Genomic DNA, 23,935 nt, shown 5'->3' with positions numbered 1-23,935 from the left:
GCTGCCCTGCAGCCTTCCCTGTAGCCTTCTTTTGAGGCTGTGGCTCTGGTGTTTCAGTTGTGGCAGGAGGAGGAGGAGGAGGAGGAGGAGGAGGAGGAGGAGGGGGGGCTGCCTCATGTAGTTGGGTGTTTTGTGTTAGCGTGCCCTGCAGCCCCTTATGGATTGTTTCCCCAAATAGGCGCTCACAAATGAGGCGCTGCTCCCTATTCATCTGAAGAAGCCTGCTGGCTAAGTAGCAGCCATAGGATTCTTCCGCTTCGGGGGGGCTCCTTAAAAAACGGGTGGCCTCTTGCATGAGGCGCAGGGATGCGTCCTGTGTGACCATCCCCTTCCTGGCCCTTTTTTTGGGAAGGTGGAGGGGAGGCACTTGGGATTCGGTCAGGCTCCTACTGGGCCCAGCCACCTCACTTGGCCCAGCCACCTCACTTGGCCCAGCCACCTCACTGGGAGCAGCCACCTCACTGGGAGCAGCCACCTCCTGCCTGACACTGGGCCCAGCCTCCTCCAGGATGATGGTGAATCCGGCCTCCTCCAGGCTGTCCATGGGCCTGGTCTCCTCCTGCCTGCCACTTTCCCCACATTCCTCCTGGATGGACTCATCCTGTGTATAAAAAAAGGACAATAGTTTGAGTATATTTTTTTGGGTTCATCAATGACACACAGTTTGCTTCTCATGAATAGCAAATTCAATGTGAATACTTCTCTTTAATAAAAGAGTCTAATCAGACACCCTAATTATTTCAAGCAGGTGCCAAACATATTTAGCCACTACTGTCAATTGATATGTATACCCAATTTTGAGTGCCAAATTATTTTAGACAATTATAACATCCAGTTAACATCATTAATATTAGTACAGTAAATATTTGTTAAAATAATTTACCTGACTCCAGATGGTCATATCTGGTTCATCCAGGATGGAAGACCCAGCTTGCTCCTCATCAGCCTCTGCTGGGGTGGAGGGAAGGGTGGAGGGAAGGGTTGAAAGTGATGGCCTGGCTTCATTCTGGTCATCCAGAAAACGTAGTTGATTATAGTACCACAGCCTGGGTACATAAACATCATCTGCTGATGCTCCTGATCTCCTTGATTCCTGGATCTTCTTATGCTCCCTCTTATACATGTTCCTCAAGCCCCCAATTTTCTTGAGCAATGTCTCCATTGTTGCTTCCGGGATGGTCGCCTGGACAAAGGCCAGAAGTCTCTCCAGCGTTGACTTCCTCACATGCTTAGCATAATACTGAGGGTGTTTCACCTCCCACAAATTCCTCATCTCTCGATATTTGGAAATAAAAGATGTAAGGAACTCTGGATCCTTAAATAGGGGATTCATTATATCTGGAAAAGATGAAGTCACAAGACAAAAAACACTTTTATTATAGGTTTCGGCTAACCCCTCATCATCTTCTCCCTATGTAGGCCTCATCAATCTATCAAGCCATATAGGCCGCTTGCTACAAAGTCATGACCATAAAACCCAAAAAAAATATATTTAAAATTACCTTCGTTTTGTAACGTCCTGGTCCACTATCACCTATGCACAGAACGTTCGTACGACACGTGCGCAAGGGCCCTCTTCATACACTACGCATGTGTGAAACTCCGCCTGCGTCGCCCGCCCCTGACGTTCGAAATTAACTCATGTTCTCCGCCCCCTAATTCGACGCACAGAACGTACGTACGACACGTGCGCAAGGGCCCTCTTTATACACTACGCATGTGTGAAACTCCGCCTGCGTCGCCCGCCCCTGACGTTCGAAATTAACTCATGTTCTCCGCCCCCTAATTCGACGCACAGAACGTACGTACGACACGTGCGCAAGGCCCCTCTTTATACACTACGCATGTGTGAAACTCCGCCTGCGTCGCCCGCCCCTGACGTTCGATTTTAACTCATGTTCTCCGCCCATTTTTTGTTACGGCGCGTAGTGGAGTTAAAGAATGGCGGAGACACCTGAAATGTTGACGACCTCAGGTAGTGGAGACAGCCCGGAGGCTGGAACGTCAGCGAAATCTATGAGGCCTAGATTTAAGGCCTCTAATATGAGTTTTAAAGAGATGGTGGAGATGGTGGCCATTCTTCACAAAGACGACTATGATGGCAATTATGGGCCGTACACACGGCCAAATTTGCGCAAGGCCAAAATAATGGCGAAGGTCGTGGAGACTTTGCAGGCATCTTTTGGGGTCCAGCGCTCCAAAGATCAACTGCGAAAAAGATGGTCTGACCTGAAACTCAGGGAGCCGGATCAATACCGACGTATCCGGAAAGTTCTTAAAAAAAGTAAGTACTTGTCGTGTTTTTCTCTTGTGTTTATTACCTTGTATACTGCTCCATGTGCTTTTCCTTCCTATCCGATTTTTTGTTCATCGTTTTAAACGATCTTTTAAGAAACCTCGTTACATATCTATAGATATATATCTATATATACATATACACATATATATACATACATATATATATATATATATACATATATATATATATATATACATATATATATATATATATATACATATATATACACATACATATATATACATATATATACACATACATATATATATATACATATATATATATACATATATATACACATATATATATAACTATATATATAACTATATATATATATAACTATAGAGAGAGAGATATATATATATATATATATATATATATATATATATATTGAGAGATAGATATAGATATAGAGATATAGAGAGAGAGAGAGAGAGAAATATATAGAGAGAGAGAGAAATATAGAGATAGGTAGATAGATAGATATAGAAATGTAAAACATTCTTTTTGAAGATTTGAAGTTATCTTAATTTTTTGGCTTTACATTTAGTTAGATATTTAGAGATTTTGTTCCAGATATAGAGAGAGATCAAAAGATTATTAACTATATTTTGAGATATTGATATCTATCTATCCGATATGTCTTTCTAATTTTAAATATTGAGGTAAAATAGGAACTCTACACAAACCACTTCATTACAAATGTTGGAAAATTACTATGTACTAAAATATCTGTGTGCTAATTAGATTAATAATTTTTTGTTTCACATAGGGGAAAAATCACTCAGCCAACAACCAGAAGACAGTCCACCCCAAGCAAAACATGATTGGGAAATAAGCCCAAGTCCCATTGAGGATGTGGAGGAAGGAGAGGTGGGCGACATGGGCACCCCACCAGGTGAGTGTCTGACACACCAGCTTACGGTAATCTATGCATGGCTGACTTTTATTTTATGTAATTTTTCTACTCTATTTTAGGTGATCTGGTTGTGCTTGAGTCAAGCAACAGCGCCACCCCCGAGGATGTTCATGAAGTATGCGACATGGGCACCCCACCAGGTCAGTGTTTGAGACACCAGCTTTATGGTAAGGTAAACTTATGTGTGCATATTTCTAAACATATTTTTTTTTTCATTCCACTTTAGGTCCAAGTGACTATTTCACCACAGACAGTGCCCAACGGCTAATTGCTCAAATAATGGCCTGGAATGGGGAGATCGATCAAATGCGGAATCGGCTGGATCGTATGCAGCAGGAAATGAAGGACATGATTGATGTTTTGGGTCGAATCTAAATGCCCTTTTTTAAACCCCAAAACATCAATCATGTCCTTCATTTCCTGTTTTGCTGACCCCATTCTGGGCCTTCTCTTTTTTTGTTTTGGCAGAACATAAATGGCTGTTTAACCTAATGTAAAAAAGGAGGGCTGTTTCTCGTAAATACCTCAAAAATCCACAAAAAAATAAAACTTGATTTTCCAAAAAACACAAAAAAAAAAAAATAAAAAACTTGATTTTAAAAAACAAAAAAAATTAAAAAATTTGATTTTAAAAAACCAAAAAAATTAAAAAACTTGATTTTAAAAAACCAAAAAAATTAAAAAACTTGATTTTAAAAAACCAAAAAAATTAAAAAACTTGATTTTAAAAAACCAAAAAAATTAAAAAACTTGATTTTAAAAAACCAAAAAAATTAAAAAACTTGATTTTAAAAAACCAAAAAAATTAAAAAACTTGATTTTAAAAAACCAAAAAAATTAAAAAACTTGATTTTAAAAAACCAAAAAAATTAAAAAACTTGATTTTAAAAAACCAAAAAAATTAAAAAAATTGATTTTAAAAAACCAAAAAAATTAAAAAACTTGATTTTAAAAAACCAAAAAAATTAAAAAACTTGATTTTAAAAAACCAAAAAAATTAAAAAACTTGATTTTAAAAAACCAAAAAAATTAAAAAACTTGATTTTAAAAAACCAAAAAAATTAAAAAACTTGATTTTAAAAATCCAAAAAAATTAAAAAACTTGATTTTAAAAAACCAAAAAAATTAAAAAACTTGATTTTAAAAAACCAAAAAAATTAAAAAACTTGATTTTAAAAAACCAAAAAAAATTAATATACAAACTTTATTAAAAAAAAATAATAAAAACAAAAATAACTTGATAAAAAAAAAAAACATAAACAAAAAAATTGCTTGAAAAAAAACAAAAAACAAAACAAAACTTGATTTTCCCAAAACAAAAAAATAAGCCTGTTTGTGAAAATCAAAAAGCCAAAAATATTTTTTTGTGGATTAGGTATAAATATTTAGATATAATTATATTTTGCTACATTATTAAGATATCATTCTATTTTTGTCTATGAACATTTTATACTAAATGCAGAACTGAATGCATAACAACCATTAATAAAAACATCTCCTTATAGGAATTAAATAAATGTGTGGTTTGTTATTTCAAGGCTCAGTATCATTTTAGTTTTAATTCTAAAAAAGTTGTTTACAGTGGCAATGGAGCTTATTTAGACATTTAAAATTACAATACAGTTGGCACTACAACTGCTCGACCATAACCTAGGAGACAGCCCAAAAGAAAGGCAAGCAATAAATATAATGCAAGATTTCATCAATAATTTTTTTATTGTCAAAAATTATATATCCTGGCCCATTGCAATGGCCCCCCTACCCATAAAATAATTAACATATTGCTGTCTAACTTGACGGGCACTTTGGGGGGCCAAGCCAGTACGGACAGTATCCAGGCCTGTAAGGTTGGCTTCTATTTGTCCGGCCTCAGGCCCAACTGTGCCTATATAATTTGGAGAATGCTTATTTAAAAAGTTGTGCAGAATGCAGCACGATAAAATGATAAAATTAAGTTTGTATTCCGCCAAATTAATGGCTGTTTGAAACAGGCGGAACCGGCTGGCCAGAATTCCAAACGCATTCTCAACCACTCTTCTAGCTCTGGCCAGCCGGTAATTAAAAACCCTCCTCTCCGGGGTGAGGGTTCTTTGGGGGAATGGCCTCATGAGGTGCTTGCTGAGAGCGAAGGCTTCATCGGCAATGAAGACAAAGGGGAGTCCTTCCACGTTATCCTCATCAGGTGGCAATCCCAGGCCACCACTCTGGAGACGCTGGCAGAACTCCGTCTGGGCAAATACTCCTCCATCCGACATCCGGCCATTCTTCCCCACGTCCACATATAAAAAATCATAGTGTGCCGACACCACCGCCATTAAAACAATACTGTGGAACCCCTTATAATTAAAATAATATGACCCCGAATGGGGTGGTGGCACAATGTGGACATGTTTCCCATCTATAGCCCCTCCACAATTGGGAAAGTCCCAACGGCTGGCAAAATGGGATGCCACAGTCTGCCATTCCTGTGGCGTTGAAGGAAACTGGGAAATCAAACAAGAAAACCAAAATCAATTAATTTGGAAGCTAACATTGCAAGAAAATTAGACAATTAAAAACATTATTCCCCAGCATCAGTATAACATTCAATAATTTAATTGTTCTGGAATAACTAATATGGAAAGGCACACTTATCAGATTGCTCACCCCCTCTGATGGAACATTGATTACATTTTAGGGGGTTGTGAAATCCCTAAAAAAAATTACTTTTAGGACACGCAGGAATTTAGGGACTAAAAAGGCTACAAGACTGCAGTTGTCGCACTCTGCAGGTGCAGTTGCTAACCAGCTTACAGTAAATGAGGTAATGTAAAAAGGCATTCATGTTGCAAGGAGTACACAATCACATGCAAGGGCAATTAATGAAAACACTTTGAGGCTTGCATATGATTTGATGATGGAAATCAGCAGAGCTTCTGCTCATTTACTAAAGCACTGGAACAAATGCACTTGTAGAGTGCACATGCATTTTGCAAAGTGCAACATATATTTGCTTTAGACAAATCAACACCACAGAACATTCCAGCAAATTTTAACGAGGGTGGGGGTGGGGGGGTTGTGAAATCTAGATAATTGCTCATTAGCAGCACACTATTTGGAGTGAGTTTAGGTGGGGGGGGGGGGGTGGGGGGGTTGTGAAATCTAGATAATTGCTCATTAGCAGCACACTATTTGGAGTGAGTTTAGGTGGTGGTGGGGGGGGGGGGGGTGGGGGGGTTGGGAAATCTAGATAATTGCTCATTAGCAGCACACTATTTGGAGTGAGTTTAGGTGGTGGGGGGGGGGTGGGGGGGTTGTGAAATCTAGATAATTGCTCATTAGCAGCACACTAAATACACTCAAACAAAATACATTCCAAATGAGTAGACTAGGTGGATATGTTCCCATCACTTCATGCTGGGAAGGTTATTGAAGGAAAATATACATGCATGACAAAAAATAACAGTAAAAAATTCCAGCATGTGTGAGGATAAAAAGGGGACATTCACACTATATTGCAATGATGGTAAGTAGTGTTTGAAGCAAGAAATACATCACATTATCAAAGATTACATAAAAGAACATGTGATGCTAATAAAAGAAAAATATCTTACCTTAATATAGTCCTTCTGCAGGACCTGTATGATGGCAGAACAGGTCTCTGGGATAATGATCCCCAGAGCCTGGGGGGAGATGCCTGTCGAGAACTTAAGGTCCTGCAGGCTTCTCCCTGTGGCCAAATACCGCAAGGTAGCGACCAGCCTCTGCTCCGGAGTGATGGCTTGCCTCATGCAGGTATCCTGCCTGCTGATATAGGGGGTCAGCAAAGCCAACAAACGGTCAAAAACGGGGTCCGTCATCCGGAGAAAGTTCCTGAAATCCTCAGGATTATTCTCACGGATCTCACGGAGCAAAGGCATGTGACAGAACTGGTCACGCTGAAGCAACCAATTCTTGGTCCATGAACTCCTCCTCGCCCTGTTCATGGACTGGTCTTGGGCTGAAGAATAAACTACAGCACCAAGCACATACAATGCACGAGCTCTACGACGAGTACGTACACGTAACATGGCTTCAAAACGGTCGGCTGGTCAGAACGCACTAAACAGAACGCACTGAAGAACAGCAAGGCCTGTGAAGAACGACCTGAAAATCAGGAACGAGCGGCCAATAAAACAAAGATTTCTCAATGCCAACTGACCAAACGCACTGAAAAGCAGATACAAACCTCACAAGCACAGACTGAACAACAGTTAAAACGAACTGAAAAATACGAGTCTCACAAGCGCGAATCGTCTCTCACCAAACCTCTACTAACACGAGATAAACACGAGATTAGCAGAAGGAGCCCAAAGGGTGTCGTACGGGCTATTGAACTTCCGTTTTATAGTCTCGTCGGACTTGGTGTACGTCACCGCGTACTAGGCTGTCGTACTTTTGTGTGGTCGTGTGTGTGCAAGTCCGTTCGTAAGAAAGTCTGCCGCAAGTCCGCCGAAGGTACGTCGGAAGTCTGTCGGACAGGCTGTCGGACTTTTGTAGACGAAAAGTCCGACCGTGTGTACGCGGCATAAGAATGTATCAAGTACTCCTCCCCAGCCTGATGTCCATTATAAGAACCTCCCAGACCGTAGGGAGTAGGGGGGGGCAAGCCCCAGACCCATTATTCGCCAACCCAAGACAAGTCTGGTTTTGGGGGTCAGACAGCTTCAGTGACCCAGAGTCTGCCTGTCCTATGCTGCCAGAAAGTTGAGTTGCAATAGTCTTGAATGAAATTGGGCATATAGGACTGCCCCAAAGGAGGCCGGCATCAAGCCTATAACCCTCATGGAAAAAACGGTTGGTTGGCTACTTGACTGTAGAATCCTAGCAGGGGAGTGGAGAGTCTGAAGTTATTCCTGTAAAAGGAAGACCTAAGGCAGCACCATATCTAGGACCAAACACAGTTATTCCAAGCAATTTGATGGTTTTAGTGCTGATTTCCTGGGATTTAGAATATGCTGAGAAGACTGGGGGTAATTATTCATCCTAATTAGAGGTCAACCGATATATGGCGTTTTTTACTTAATCGGCGTTGGCTGATTGTGCTGATAAAGGCCGATTATAACTTCAGCACGACTTGCAAATGACTTCTGTAATAGAAGTCAATGCAAGTTGCCTTTAGTTTTCTGTGGAGAGACTTCTCTCCCCCTCTGGACAGCCTGCCAAATCTGATAAGAAGAAACATTGTATCTCTTGTTTTGGGACCAGACGGCTGCAAAAGCCAAAAGACATCTCCCCACTTTTACATATAAGTGGGACCTCTCATTGTAAGCAAGGCTTGTCATCAGTCTGTGGATTTGGGGATTCAGGGCTTTCAACAGAACTGGGTTCCAGGCTTGAACACTGAAGCAATAAAAATAGCTCTTTTTACTTTCAAGAGCAAGGGCTTTGACAGCCAGAGAGTTTGCCTTCTTTTTCTGGGGTAAATTATATTCTTCTCCCCCATGGTTTCCTTGATAAAGGTGTTTAGAGATTCATCGAAGAGGTGTCTATCCTGTAAAAGACATTGAGATGCTTCTTCCACTGAAGTTCCACAGATCAACATTTAAGGGTTCTCCACATATCCAAAATAAGGCCCATTATAGAAATTAGGCAGATTGTATTTCGCTAGCCCATCTAAAGAATAGTGCAGAGCTATGGGAGCTCCAGATGTTGGGATGACAGAAGGATATGCAAATATAAAACCGGGATCCTAAAAGTTGGTTTTGGACCAAACGGACAAGGTTTGGAAGAGGGACCTGACTGCAACAGCAGGCTGCACGACAGGGCCTGCAAGGGTGCAAAGCATAAGAAAGGGGTTCAAAATGTTTATACATGGGGTCCCTGAACACTGAGATATCCTCAAAAGGGACAGTTCTCTTGTTGAGAGAGGACATCCCATTATTTTTAGAAAACTGTCTTCAATAGGATACAGCTGAGCAAAATACTTGTGAGATGGGAAGATCTTTTCAGGTTGAGGTCAATCCCAGTACAAAACAAGCTGTAACAGCAAGGGTTACAGGAAAGGATTTAGCAGAATAAAGAATTTTTAGGGAGCCCAGGCTACTGTCCTTTGGCAAGGTAAATGCGGGCAGCTCAAAGTCAGGGCACACGTGCACTGCATCAATAAGGACTTAAATGGTGCCCTTAAGCTATGAAGATATGTCAGAATTTTGACCCTCCTCATGTGCTGAGTCTTCAGAACTTGACAAAACATCATCTTCATCTCCCACATATGAATGAGAAAAAGCAGCTACTGCTAGAGGAAGACCAGAGACAGACTCTGAGGAAGAGGTGGCCCCTGTGGGGTGAGGACACAAAAGCTGAACTTTTACTTGTGACAAGTTGGAAGAACATTCCTCTACCAACAAACAAGACTGGATGAACCAAGAAAAGCAGGAGGGGTTAACCCCACCTGTGACTGCCACTGACGGCAGCAGGGGAGGCCAAAAGACATGTCCCAGGGGATTGCAGGTGCAGATGATGGAGAAGGCAGGAGAGGTAATCCGGGTCTGTGCATGTGTCCCAAAATGTCACACCCAAGTGCTGTAAATCAGCTGTAGAAGGAGGCTACGCAAGCTCAATGAGGAGTCTGGACCAGAGCCAAGGAAACAGAAGAATGGCACCAATTTTAAACAGTAAGAGATTATTTCCTGCCACCCTTGGCAGATAGGCAGCATGATAAAAAACAAGCCCTATATAGCAATCTTCACCCATCTGGCTGGCATATCTAGGGGTCTTCAGAGACTGAGTTCCACCAGACCTCGGCCTTAGACCTGTAGAGTCCTCTGCAGCTAACTCGACACATTGCACCATGTGCCTAGGTAAGTGTCAAACGCAGGATCCAATGCCCACAAGGTGACAAGACAGGCCAATCCAGTATCTCCATCCTAGCGGGGTCTGGGTATGGTTCCCCAAGGCAAATCAAGAACTGACCAATCTGGAAGCTGCAAACAGAAGCCCCAGTGGCTCTACAGCAACTGAAAAACCTTGATAGAAGAAACAAACTGTGCTGAAAAAAAAAAGAAAAAGGATTTGCCTCTCTCAGAACAGAGAGATGTCTGTTCTTCTAAGAACACCAGCAAAAAATTAAGCCACACTGGGAGTGGCAGGGGATATTCTAGGCTGTCTTTAGTTTTGCTTTGCCAGTGTCTAATTCTCCTGAAGGTTGCAGTATAACCCATTGGTTCCAGAAAACTTTATCCTGTGTCCAATAATGTTTATACAAAGTATAAACTAAAATGAGAAACAATAGGCAGGAATTCTGGGTTGCATGAATTAGCCTCATTAATGCTATTTAAACACTGATATACCAAAAGAATTGATGCTAGATCCCTACAGTATTATCAGGATCTTACAAATTCCATCAGTCTTACATGCCTAAATATGCAATAATGAGAACTTACTTTAAATTACACCTTTTGTTTACCAGGTAGTTCAAATCCAAACCAATAACAAGCACAACTGTAATCACTCACGGTTGTGGCATGCACAGCACATAAGCAGGGACCTCTACCCACAGCAGCCTCCCATCTCCCCCTTTTAGAATTCCAAGTTTTAACTGCATGATTGATGTGGAAATTAATTAATCTCAAAGTGCATGCTAATTGTTTAATTGCTTGCTTGATCTATATGGATCATTTTCGGGAATTAAAAGTAGCTGATTTACTCTGGCTATTGATTGAATGTGGCACTGAGTTATTTTGCTTGCAACCTGATTTGAAATTCCCTCAATTAATTCCCAAAACCTTTTGCTTCTGAGGCGGCTGGGTGCGTTTGCCCCTTCTGGCTGATCTATACTAACTTGTCATGCTTAAGAGATATTTATTATTAGATCCGGCAAGTAATAATGACACATTAATATTAGCGGGGGCTGTACATTTCTACAGAATGGATTGCTAACATGGAATTAAAACCGATATATTTGTCAGTATCAATTTTCTCAAATTCTTTGGTGACCTGGGTGGACTAATTAATGGGCATTACCTTCTCACGCAGTCAGCACTACAGAAGTCATTGTCAACGGTAAAAAGTTCCACCATGGGACAGCTTTTACTTTGCATTTCAGTACCCTGCTTAGTTATGAGCATGCAAAATAATATGTTTTTATTAGATTTTCTTCTCTTCTAGGTTTGTTTCACAAAGTGCAGTGATAATTACTTTCAAGAAAGTTGGAACCCCATATGTTGTGAAATTATGCTGATTAACATGAATTGGTGACCACTCCCCCATACTCATCATAACCAACTTGTATAAGACTACCTGGAAACCACATTTGGGTTGTACAAGGACAAGGATTTGTTTAGCTCATTTCATCACAACACTGCTCCAGCATAAAAGGGTTTTTGACTTAGCCATACAAACCATAAAAACACTGGCAAACCGAACTGTTAGAAACCCCATGAAAGTTGTCCTACTTCACAGCAATTCTTATTTTTTTTTTTTTTTTAGTAAGCAATAAAGGGTTAACTGAAGAAGCAAGGGTGCTATATCCAGTACTGTACTCCCAAGAAAAGGATTTTGCAGATAAAACAAAAATCGTTTTTTTCTTGAATACAGGACACAGGCACAGCTGTAAACAACTGGGACGTCCAAAAGCAATAAGCCCCTTTCACACGGGCGCCTCCGCCTGATGGATTCCGCCTACTCTGCGCAGGTGGATGACAGGTCTATGTTCGCTCACTGTGCAGAGTGGAGACGGACCCAGTCCCGCTCTCCTCTATGGGAAAATCGTGTGTGAATGGACAGCCTGTCCGTTTTCATCCGTTCCTATCCAATCTGCCAGATGGATGGAAAATAGGGCCATCATCCGTCTGGATTTGGCAGACAGGATCGGATAGCGGTGGATGTCAGCGGAAATGTCACCGCTGACATTCACCGCTCCATAGGGAAGACTGGAGGGTCCAATCAGGTCCTCCTGAAAAACTGACAGGCGGACCTGATCGGACCCTCCAGTCTTCCCTATGAAGCGAAGGATGTCAGCGGAGACATGTCCGCTGACATCCACCGCTATCCGATCCTTCCTGCCAAATCCAGAAGGATCAGCTTATGTGAAAGGGGCCATACATAAAACCGAGGGATGACTAACAGAGCAAACTAATGCCAACAGGCCCACAAAAAACAAAACAAGGAATAAAAAAAAAAAAAACTAGACAGCCCCTTGATACACTTTATAGCCGTAGTCAGCATCAGCAGGAGTTTGAACATCCACCTGGTAAAATTTAACAAATATGTGAACAGAGGACCAGGCGGCAGTCTTACGTATCTGTGAAATAGATGCTTAAAGTAATTGTAAACCCTTACATATATCCAGGGAAGGGACCATCCTCAGGTGATACACAGGGATGAAACAAATCCTCCTACATAAGTTGTACCTGTCTAGCTGAAGCCCTCTCTTCTCTACATCGGTTCAAAAATGCTGAATTTATAAGCTTGTTTGCTAGTTTAGAAAAAAGGGGGCGGAGAGCTGAAATTACACTCCGCAGAGTTCAGTGAGGAGACCTCTGGGAGCTGATTGGAGGGAATGGACACACCCCTCTTCACACAGCACACAGGAACAGAGCTGAGGCTGTCAATCAGCTGGGGATCCCTCCCCGTCACCATTTTTCTCTTGGTGTCAGGAAAAATAGTCAAAGTGACTCATGCTGCTAGTAGAGGAACGGAGCAGCAGACCGAAATGACACTTAGTGCTTTTAATTTAGACAAGTACACACTATAGATGGATATGATTTGTTCATATTTCATGTCTGAAGCTTGCAACCATTTTAATGCTGAATAGCCCAAGAAAACCCCCATAGATCTTGTGAGAGCACCTTAACAGGAAAGGGAGGAACCTTGCCCTGTAGTAATCAGACTTGCACAATGACACATAAAATCTACCTAGAGATAGTGGACAAAAAGCGAGATGCCCGCTACGAGAGCTTTCAAGAAGAACTAAAAGAATCTGTCTAAAGAAAGCTGTAGTTGACAAACATGTACAGCACCAACCACCTCTAAACAAGAAAGACCTCTCTTAGATGCTTAGGAGCTGGACAGAAAGATGGTAGGATAGCTTTCTAGTTGAGATAAAAAAAGGATATAATTTTGGGAAGAAAAATCTCGAGTCTCAGGACAACCTTATACTTATCCAACACCAGGAAGGGCTCCTTACAAGATAATGCCGCTGGTTCCGATACTTACCTAGTGGAAATGATGGCAACAAGAAAAACCACCTTAAGACTAAGCTCAGCTAAGAGAAGATTCCTGATAAGCTCCAAGGGAGGCTTCTGAAAAATCGAGAGCAACAGATACAGTATAAGTCCCATAGCATCAGTGGAGAACATCTAAAAGTTATATGAGCTTAGGAATACATATCACCCCAAAGTTTAACACCCTGTATCAGGAGAACTTCCCCCCCCTTTTCCGCTCCATCAGAATCCTGCTAACTAGCTGGAAAAAACACCATATCTCCCTGCTGGGCCGGATCGCATCTATTAAGATGACGATCCTCCCGAAATTATTGTACCTATTCCAAACATTACCAATTCCTATCCCCCCCAAGCACTTGAATAAACTCCAATCTGATCTGCTTAAATTCACCTGGAATTATAAGAGACACAGAATCCCTCAATCAGTTATGATGGCAGCACGCTCAGACGGTGGTCTTGCCTTTCCCAATCTTACCAAATATTATCAAGCAGCCCAACTTCGAGCGATAGCATCATGGTTCACGCAAAGATCCTATAACAGATGGACAGAGATAGAAAAAATATGGCTAGCCCCAACCCACCCTAACAGCCTGCTATGGAGTGCGGGGGCAGAGGTGCCCTCCGAAAGACTATTGGGACCTATGACTCAACTCCGACGCCTATGGCACAAACTATCCCGCTTACACACATTGGCCTCAGATAAATCAGTCCTAACATCGTTCGTCTGTAACCCCAAAATTCCAGACAGCCTCACCCACCAGATGTCATACCCGTGGACATCACGTAATCTCTTCCATTATGGAGCCCTTGTAGACCCCAGATCCCGCAAGCTGCTATCCTACCCTGACCTACAGACTAAGTTTGACCTACCGCGACAAACGTTCTACAGCTACATGCAAATACGCCACTATGCCATGTCCATAGCGCCTGACCTACAGTTCTCCCCCCCATCACCCTTTGAAACTCTAATCCTGGCAGGCACGGCCCAGAAAGGGTTAATTTCTGATATCTACAAAATATTAAATGCCTATCCATTAGAAATCAAAGGTAAACATAACTATATGATTAAATGGGAAAAGGCTCTCGGGGAGGAACTGCCCATGGAGCAATGGCAGGCGGTATGGACACAAGCAGCAAAAAGTTCCCTCTGCACTCTATATAAAGAAAATACCTATAAAATTCTCCTCTACTGGTACATGACTCCGGATACCCTCCATGCCATATACCCGTCTAGTTCAGATCGCTGCTGGCGATGTCAAAAAGACAGAGGGACCCTCCTCCACATATATTGGGACTGTCCACTGATAACCCCATTTTGGGATAAGGTTCAACAACTTTTGGTTCGCTTACTGGAGACACAGATCCCTATGACCCCCAAATTCTTCCTGTTAGGAATCTCACAATTAAAGATCCCCAAGGTACAAAAAAAACTCATACGACACATCCTCACAGCAGCACGTTGTCTTATTGCTCTACACTGGAAAAAAACCCTCCCCCCCACACTTGAAACCTTATACACTAGAATCAAAGATGTGGAGTTGATGGAGAAGATGACAGCCCGGATACAGGACAGGTTGGAGTTACATAATAAAGTATGGGAGCTGTGGCATCTTCGAGAGGACCCACCATAAAAAAAAAAAAGTAAACAAACTATACAATCACCCCCCTTCCCTTCTTCTTTCATTTCTTCTTTTCCCCCTCTCTTTCACTATCCTTCTACTCTACTGCGAGTGTTTCAGTTTTTCGCTTAGTTATAAGCAACATAGAAGATGAAAATAAAATAGGAGCTAAAGGAAAGGAGGGAGGAGAGAGAGAACCTAGTATATTTGTGCTCTTTGTTTCTCCTTCTTTTATTGTATGACAGACATATTTCATCTATTACCTTTGTTATATTTTGTACTTCTGTACCGCAAAATATTATAATAAAAAAAGTTATTTGAAAAAAAAAAAGTTATATGAGCGACTCCCTCCCACATCCAGTGCCCCCCACCTTTGACTAAGATCCTGAAACATATCTAGTTGAAGGCACCACTCTCTGTAATAAAAACACTGACAGTTCTGCCTAGGACTAACTCAATGTCACTTTCTTCTTGGCTGCTCGACCTCTGGTGTCTCTTTAATGGTTGATGTAAGTCACGAATGTGGCACTATCTCACTGCGTGTCGAAAGCCCCCGAAGTTAAGACACCTAGTGCTAAAGTGAAAATGAAATGGCTTGGAGTTCCAGAATGTTTTTGAGAAGTTTTGACTATCCCTTCTTTAACCTACACAGACTGAGTTCACCTCCCCCACACAGCCTGACAGACTGGCATCTGTTGTGGGAATCTGACCAAGTTAATGGAAAAAAACAACTTCCTACGCTCCAATGCCGGATTGGAAATTCATCAAGTCAGGGAGAGTAGGGTCCTGAGAGAGACAGACGTATTAGATGGTCCAGAGGCTGAGTCTGTTTGTCCCACACTGACAAGATGCTGAGTTTCAGTGGCCTGGAGTGGAATTGGGCATAAGGTACTGCCTCGAATGATGCCATCATCATTCCCAGTGCTCTCATGAAAAGGTGCACAAAAGACTTACGAGAGAGTGAAACTCCAGCCTGTACCCCTATAGAAGACATTCCTCACCAGGAGGTGTACACTGTCTTGAAATCATGAATCCAAGAAAGCCAACAAATGTCCCCCAAACTGAAAAAGAGGGGCATACATTCAGGGACCTCACTTTTTTTTTTCACCAGTGACTTCCTCAATAAAGAAGTCCAGATGTTCACCAGAGATGCTGCCCTGCAAAGGACATATGCTCCAGACGATAGAATTCAGTAAACATTTTGAGGGAAGTAAAAATTCAGGAGTGACCCTGTCATAACAGACTGCACACTATCGGTTCATGAACAGGGAATGTTTTGCAGGGTTTGTAGATCTCTTTGTACCCAAAGGGGCATAGCAAGAAGGAGGAGAGTCAGCTTGCACAAAGCCATGGTTTTTGCAGACAAAGGCAACAAGCTTTTCACAGTTGGCTAGACAATCTTAGGGAGAAAAGAAAATTTGTAGCTTTCGCAAAATACTGCCTTAATATTCTTTTAATTCCCTTCTGTGTCTGCGTCCTCTAGGATTGGCATATCAGGATCCAATACTGGTTAAGGAACAGAAGTAGGAGAAGAGGCGTGTCATTTTACGGGCCTGGACAGAGATGGCCGTATTAAAGTCGTAACCTGTCTGAGGAAATGTGACAGATGCAAAGAAATCTGCTTTAGTTAAATAGGCCACTGGTTGCATGCCTAAAATAAAGCTAGAATCAGATGCTGAGACTGGTGACCCACATCAAGGGATGCATTGTCACGCTAAGGTTGAGTGTAGTGCAGGCCTGCTTCAGAGGGAATTTTCTCCTGTTACTTTGTATTGGCTCTCTTTCATCTGGTCTCCATCATAGCTATAAAATGAAGGAAAATCCATGTTGGCTACACACGAAATAGGGTGTGGCGTATTGGGTAAGCATGTCTGTAAGGAGATCACGGTAACCCTGGTGTAGATCGTCCTGTAATGAATCCTTGTTGTGAAAGGACTGGGTGAAGTGACTTAGAAGCGTATAAGGGGTCTAGGCAGAAGTGATGTAAAAGCATGCAACCAGTGGTGTGATGTAACACCAGGGGTCATTCACTTCAGACACGGCCATCAGCTACAGAAACTAGCACAATAATCATTATTATACTCCCAGAGTGGGCTAGGGTTATACAGGAGGTGTCCAGAGGACATATTCTCTAAGGATTTGTCAGTGTTCAATGTATGAATATTCTGCCTTTGTCCAGTACTGTATGATTAATAGATAGGTTCACCTTTTGAAAAATTTTACATTTTACACCCACATTTAGGAGGTTCCCCTCCCCTGCAGCCACTGCCACTCCGCCCATAAAGCTGCATCATCCATTCACAGAATTAATTCATTCATCTATGAATAAACTACAAGTCACGTCTACCACCGTGGTAGATGAACTTGTAGTTTCAATGGACTGTGAGAGCTGGAGTACTTGTGAATGTACTAAGAATGTGCAGATTAGCATGCTCAAACAGAAAGCCCATACAGTGTTACAGGTAAAAAGCTAGAAGACTTGTCTGCAGGAGCCTGACATTGCACACGTGATCCACTGATGGCAACTGCAATGCTATGCAGGCTCCTGGGGCAAAATATTTTTTTGAATAAATACGTGCATTTATTATTAGCCTATTAGCTTAGCCTTTAAGATATACAAAACAGCAAAAGGGGGTGCCAGGTCAGTGTGAATAAAATCAATATTAGTTTAATTCAGGGAGCCAGAGAGTGAATACCCTGGCGGCGGTTTATCATAGAGCTGATGCGGACCAGATGGTGCCCGGCCATGTCTCTGACCTTCGGAGGCCAGAAGCAACGCCATGCCGGCAGCTGTAAATACTGCAGAGGTTTTTTTTTATTTTGCTGGGAAGCCTGAGGTCGCATTTGTTTTTTGTTTTGATCTCAGGCTTTCCAGCATAGAGAGATCTGGGGACTTATAGACCACAGATCTCTCTGTAAAGAGGACCTGTCATGCCCTATTCCCATTACAAGGGATGTTTACATTCATTGTAAAACAAATAAAAGTGATAAAAAAATGTAAAAATTTAAACCGCCCCTGTGTTCCCTAGTGCTTGCATGCAGAAGCGTACGCATACGTACGTAGATGTTCAAACCACACATGTGAGATATCGCCATGAACATTAGAGCGAGAGCAATAATTCTAGCGCAAGACCACCTCTGTAACTCTAATCTGGTAACCTGTAAAAAATGTACCAATGGTGCAATTCCACCAGTGTGCGCAATTTTAAAGCGTGACATGTTAGGTATTTCTTTACTTGGTGTAGCATCATCTTTTACATTATACAAAAAAAATGGGCTAACTTTAGTGTTTTATTTCATGAATTTTTTTTTCCCCCAAAAAATCATGTTTGAAAAATTCTTGCACAAATACCGTGTGACATAAAAATTGCAACGACCACCATTTTATTCCCTAGGGCAGGGGTATGCAACCTCGGCACTCCAGATGTGGTGAAACTACAAATCCTATCATGCCTCTGCCTCTAGGAGTCATGCCTGTGATTGTCAGGGTCATGCAATGTCTCGTGGGACTTGTAGTTTCACCACAACTGGAGGGCCGAGGTTGCCTACCCTTGCCTTAGGGTCTCTATTAAAATATATATATGTTTTGGGGTTCTGAGTGGAAGTGGTTAAATGATTTCACAGCAGCCATTAATAACAAAATATTTAGTTACTTTAGTTTTGGTTCCCGTCCGTCCGTTGTATACTGCCAGCAGATAAGTCCGATGAGGTCATGAACCTTGGCATTGGCAATCGTGACTACAGTCATAGGTAAATGCTTGTCTTGGCTGGTTTGCATTGAGAGATAAACATCAATTTTCTTGGTGGCAGTCGTACCCACATGGCCCTGTAAAAAAAAAAAAAAAAAAAAAGTAATGTCACATCAGGGAAGGCATAGCACTGGAAGTATTGCAGAATGTTAGATGAAACTAAAATCTCAGTAATGAATATGCTGTGTGAGTTTACATGGCTCCGATTGTTGCTTGTGCTATTTACCAGAATTTAAAACAGGACCTAATTGTATCTTAGCACCAAAAACTAAACATGCTAATTAATTCATTTTTAATATTCAAAGCAAACTTCCATCCATCCGTGTCTCCATGCTTTATTTTCTTGAGAAATCACTTTAAAATTTCAGGATTTCAGGAAGTAAATGCTATATGAATCGTCTGCCCATACTCAAGATGGCCCTAACATTTCTAGCTGGGGCCATCTTGAGTAAGGGCAGACAATTCATGTAGCATTTACTTAATGGAATCCATCTGCCCTTAGCTCAGGTATGCAGACAGGAGAGTGTGCTTAGCTAGGAAATCCCCCTCCTTCCCTAGTTCGGATAAAAGAAAAAAAATGCCCATGCAGACCTCTGGGATGTATGACATAATTTTGGCCTAGACCCAAAACCAGCAAAAAAAAAAAAAAAGAGTAAAAACATAAAAGTAAATATAATACACCTTCCTAACTGGTGACTATTGAGGCTGACTGATATAAGTATCATGCACAAATCAGATTCAACTACAGAGTCTGTGCTCTTAGTTTTAAGTCCCCAACTATTGCAGGAAACCATCACCTTATAATTTCATCTAGCTGGGTAAATAAGAACTTTCAAAAAGATTTTGGGTGCTGACACCTGGTGGAAGCAAATGGAAATGCAAAGCAAAACCGGGCAGCAAGGACAACACCTCACACAAATTGTTCTCTGATTATATTTGCCTAGGCAGGGAGAACACATAATTCCAAATACAGATAGTGTCCCTGGGTAGACCTAAAACCAGGAACCCGGTGATGTAAGGCTAGAGTGACAAGCCACCTTGCTGCAAAGTATAAAGTACTGCACCCTGAGGATAACACCATAAAATCAGCAGAAAATAACTACACTGTACATAGGCAGAGCAAGGACTGTGTTAAAATCCAAATCACTACCTATTTGGGAACTCTGCCCGCTCTATATTGTTCCTGTTTAGTTGTGGCGGCTTTATTTGCTCATACAAGCGTTGCCATCCAATGCAACCCACTTTGTGGCTTGTACTCAATGCCTTTGTTCCGTGCTGTTATTTACGCCCCGAGATGATATCACGCTGTGAAATAAAGTGCAAGTTGCTTTTTTTTTTTCTCTTCTCTTTTACAGGCTTGTAAATAAACTTGCATCGGGAGTAAGCGGGTTCATTAGGGATCTGGACATTAAACCAAAGGAAAACAGCCACATAAAAATTGATTTGTTGCTTATCTACATGGCCAAACAAGGCTGAGTTTATTTTTTTTAACTCTTACTGAGAACCAGTACTGGCAAAACGACAAAGGCAGTGAAATGCAACTTGTCCCAAATAAGGCTGGATTATTAGTACATTGAAAATTAACCATTTAAGAATCATTTATGTGTGCACATATATTTCATATACTGTAAGTCATGCAAAGGTATAGCACAGATAGAAAAATGGAAGTACAGTAAAACCTTGGTTTGAGAGTAACTTGGTTTGAGAGCGTTTTGCAAGACAAAAATTGTTTATCAAATTTTGGCTTGATAAACAAGCAATGTTTTGATATACAAGTAGCGTCACAACTGTGTATAAAAGAGAAGAGAGGCACCTCTAAGTGTAGCAGTATGGTTACATTTAATGAAGGTACAACATTTAGCAACTCACATGGTTTATGATTAAAACAGACACATCTAAGCCTGCAGGCATCCGGGGTAAAGCTGTCCACATAGACCGTACTCCCCATTGCATTCGATATCATCCATGCTGCGCTCCACAAGCACTTCCAGCTTCGCTTTTAGGGTAGTTTTCCCGGTCAAGATTGCAGAATTGACAGTGGTGAGAGCCGGCGGTGCAGAGGTTGGTCTATGTGGACAGCTTTACCCCGGATGCCTGCATACTTAGATGAGCCTCTTTTAATCATCAACCATGTGAATTGCTAAAATGTTGTACCTTCATTAAATGTAACCATAGTGCTACACTTAGAGGCGCCTCTCTTCTCTTTTATACTCTGGAGCTCCTGCTGGATTTTGCTTCTAATCCCCTTGTGGAGGCTTCCATTTGTGGATGGACATTTTATGGTTACACAGCCTATCACATTGCTGTAATCATTTTATATAGACTATAAACTGAAAGATCTACACATAAATGGTTGTGGAATAAATCATCGGAGTTTCCATTATTTCTTATGGGGAAATTCGCTTTGATATACAAGTGCTTTGGATTACAAGCAGGTTTCCGGAACAAATTATGCTCGCAATCCAAGGTTTTACTGTAATAGAAAGTGAAGGTTCTCTGTAGCAACCAGATCCAATTTTTTGTTATAGTGAAAGATAGCTCTCGATTGGCCACTTGAACAATGCCCACACTTTTGATTATATTCTTAGACTAACCCAGATTTTCTGTACCTTTTTACCATAGAGGAACCATTAAAATATTTTAGGGTCATAGGTTCCGGAACCCCTGCTAAGAATTATGTTATCTACATCTCATGGTTCATTAGCATGATGGTCAGTGGGAAGACTACTCCTTAAATTGGTGGCCAGTGGAAAGAATACCTCCTTACAGATCTGTATAATAAAAATTGGCTTCAGTGATTACTTATCTTAACCACTTGACCACTGGGCACTTAAACCCCCTTAATAACCAGACCAATTTTCAGCTTTCGGTGTTCTCACACTTTGAATGACAATTACTCAGTCATGCAACACTGTACCCATATGAAATTTTTGTCCTTTTTTTCCACACAAATAGAGCTTTCTTTTGGTGGTATTTAATCACAGCTGGGTTCTTTATTTTTTGCGCTATAAAAGAAAAAAAGACCGAAAATTCTGTTAAAAAATGCATTTTTCTTCGTTTCTGCTATAAAATTTTGCAAATTAGTAATTTTTTCTTCATATATTTTGGCCAAAATTTATACTGCTACATATCGTTGGTAAAAATAACCCAAATCGGTGTATATTATTTGGTCTTTGTGAAAGTTATAGAGTCCACAAGCTATGGTGCCAATCTCTGAAAATTGATCACACCTGAATTACTGACGGCCCATCTAATTTCTTGAGACCCTAACATGCCAGAAAAGTACAAATAACCCCCAAATTACCCCTTTTTGGAAAGAAGACATGCCAAGCTATTTAAAAAGATGCATGATGAGTTTTTTGAAGTTGTCATTTTTTCCCACAATTCTTTGCAAAATCAAGATTTTTTTTTTCTTTTTTTCACAAACTTGTCATATTAGCAGGTTATTTCTCACACACAGCATATGTATACCACAAATTACACCCCAAAACACATTCTGCTATTACTCCCGAGTACGGTGATACCACATGTGTGAGACTTTTACACAGCATGGCCACATACAGAGGCCCAACATGCACGGAGCACCTTCAGGCATTCTAGGAGCACCCAGGCCAATTCTGACATTTCTCTCCTACATGTAAAAATCATAATTTATTTGCTAGAAAATTACATAGAACCCCAAAACATTATATATGTTTTTTTAGCAAAGACCCTAGAGAATACAATGGCGGTCGTTGCAACTTTTTATCTCGCACGGTATTTGCGCAGCAATTTTTCGAACGCTTTTTACATAGTTACATAGTAGGTGAGGTTGAAAACAGACACAAGTCCATCAAGTCCAACCTATGTGTGTGATTATGTGTCAGTATTACATTACATATCCCTGTATGTTGCGGTCATTCAGGTGGTTATCTAATAGTTTCTTGAAGCTATCAATGCTGCCCACTGAGACCACCGCCTGTGGAAGGGAATTCCACATCCTTGTCCCTCTTACAGTAAAGAACCCTCTACGTAGTTTAAGGTTAAACCTCTTTTCTTCTAATTGTAATGAGTGGCCACAAGTCTTATTAAACTCTCTTCTGCGAAAAAGTTTTATCCCTATTGTGGGGTCACCAGTACAGTATTTGTAAATTGAAATCATATCCCCTCTCAAGCGTCTCTTCTCCAGAGAGAATAAGTTCAGCGCTCGCAACCTTTCCTCATAACTAAGATCCTCCAGACCCTTTATTAGCTTTGTTGCCCTTCTTTGTACTCGCTCCATTTCCAGTACATCCCTCCTGAGGACTGGTGCCCAGAACTGGACAGCATACTCCAGGTGCGGCTGGACCAGAGTCTTGTAGAGCGGGAGAATTATCGTTTTATCTCTGGAGTTAATCCCCCTTTTAATGCATGCCAATATTCTGTTTGCTTTATTAGCAGCAGCTTGGCATTGCATGCCATTGCTGAGCCTATCATCTACTAGGACCCCCAGGTCCTTTTCCATCCTAGATTCCCCCAGAGGTTCTCCCTCCAGTGTATAGATTGCATTCATATTTTTGCCACCCAAATGCATTATTTTACATAAAAAAAAACAGTTTTGTGCTTTAAAAAAAAACAAAAAAAAAGCAGTAAAGTTAGCCCAATGTTTTTGCATAATGTGAAAGATAAAGTTATGCCGAGTAAATAGATACCCAACATGTCACCCTTCAAAATTGCACATGCTCGTTGAATGGCGCCAAACTTCGCTACTTAAAAGTCCCCATAGGAGACGCTTTAAAAAATTTTACTGGTTACATGTTTTGAGTTACAGAGGAGGTCTAGGGCCAAAATTATTGCTCTTGCTCTACCGATCGCAGCGATACCTCACATGTGTAGTTTGAACACCATTTTCATATGTGGGCGCAACTTACGTATGCGTTCGCTTCTGCATGCAAGCACACGGGGAAACATTTTTTTATTTTTTTTTATTGTTCATTTTACTTTATTTTAGTTTGAGGCTTTTTTCCAAAAAATACATTTTTTGATCACTTTTATTTCTATTACAAGGAATGTAAACATCCCCTGTAATAGGAATATGGCATGACAGGTCCTCTTTACAGTGAGATATGGGGTCAATAAGACCCCACATCTCACCTCTAGGCTGGGAAGCCTGAAATAAAATAAAAAAAAAAAAAAAAAAAAAATGG

General features: G+C 41.1%; 1 protein-coding gene across 3 annotated transcripts in view; it reads right to left on the bottom strand.

The window, feature by feature from the left end:
- Positions 1-23,935, bottom strand: part of MAPKAP1 (MAPK associated protein 1) — a 399,325-nt gene that overhangs the window by 248,316 nt on the left and 127,074 nt on the right. For all 3 annotated transcript variants that reach the window (XM_073600313.1, XM_073600315.1, XM_073600314.1), the window contains exon 5: positions 18,675-18,847. In XM_073600313.1, coding sequence (XP_073456414.1) covers positions 18,675-18,847 — 173 coding nt within the window. The remainder of the gene's footprint in view (positions 1-18,674; positions 18,848-23,935) is intronic.

The sequence above is a fragment of the Aquarana catesbeiana genome, linkage group LG09, assembly GCF_042186555.1.
Source record: "Aquarana catesbeiana isolate 2022-GZ linkage group LG09, ASM4218655v1, whole genome shotgun sequence".
NCBI lineage: Eukaryota > Metazoa > Chordata > Amphibia > Anura > Ranidae > Aquarana > Aquarana catesbeiana.
This window is presented reverse-complemented; position numbering and strand designations above follow the sequence as displayed.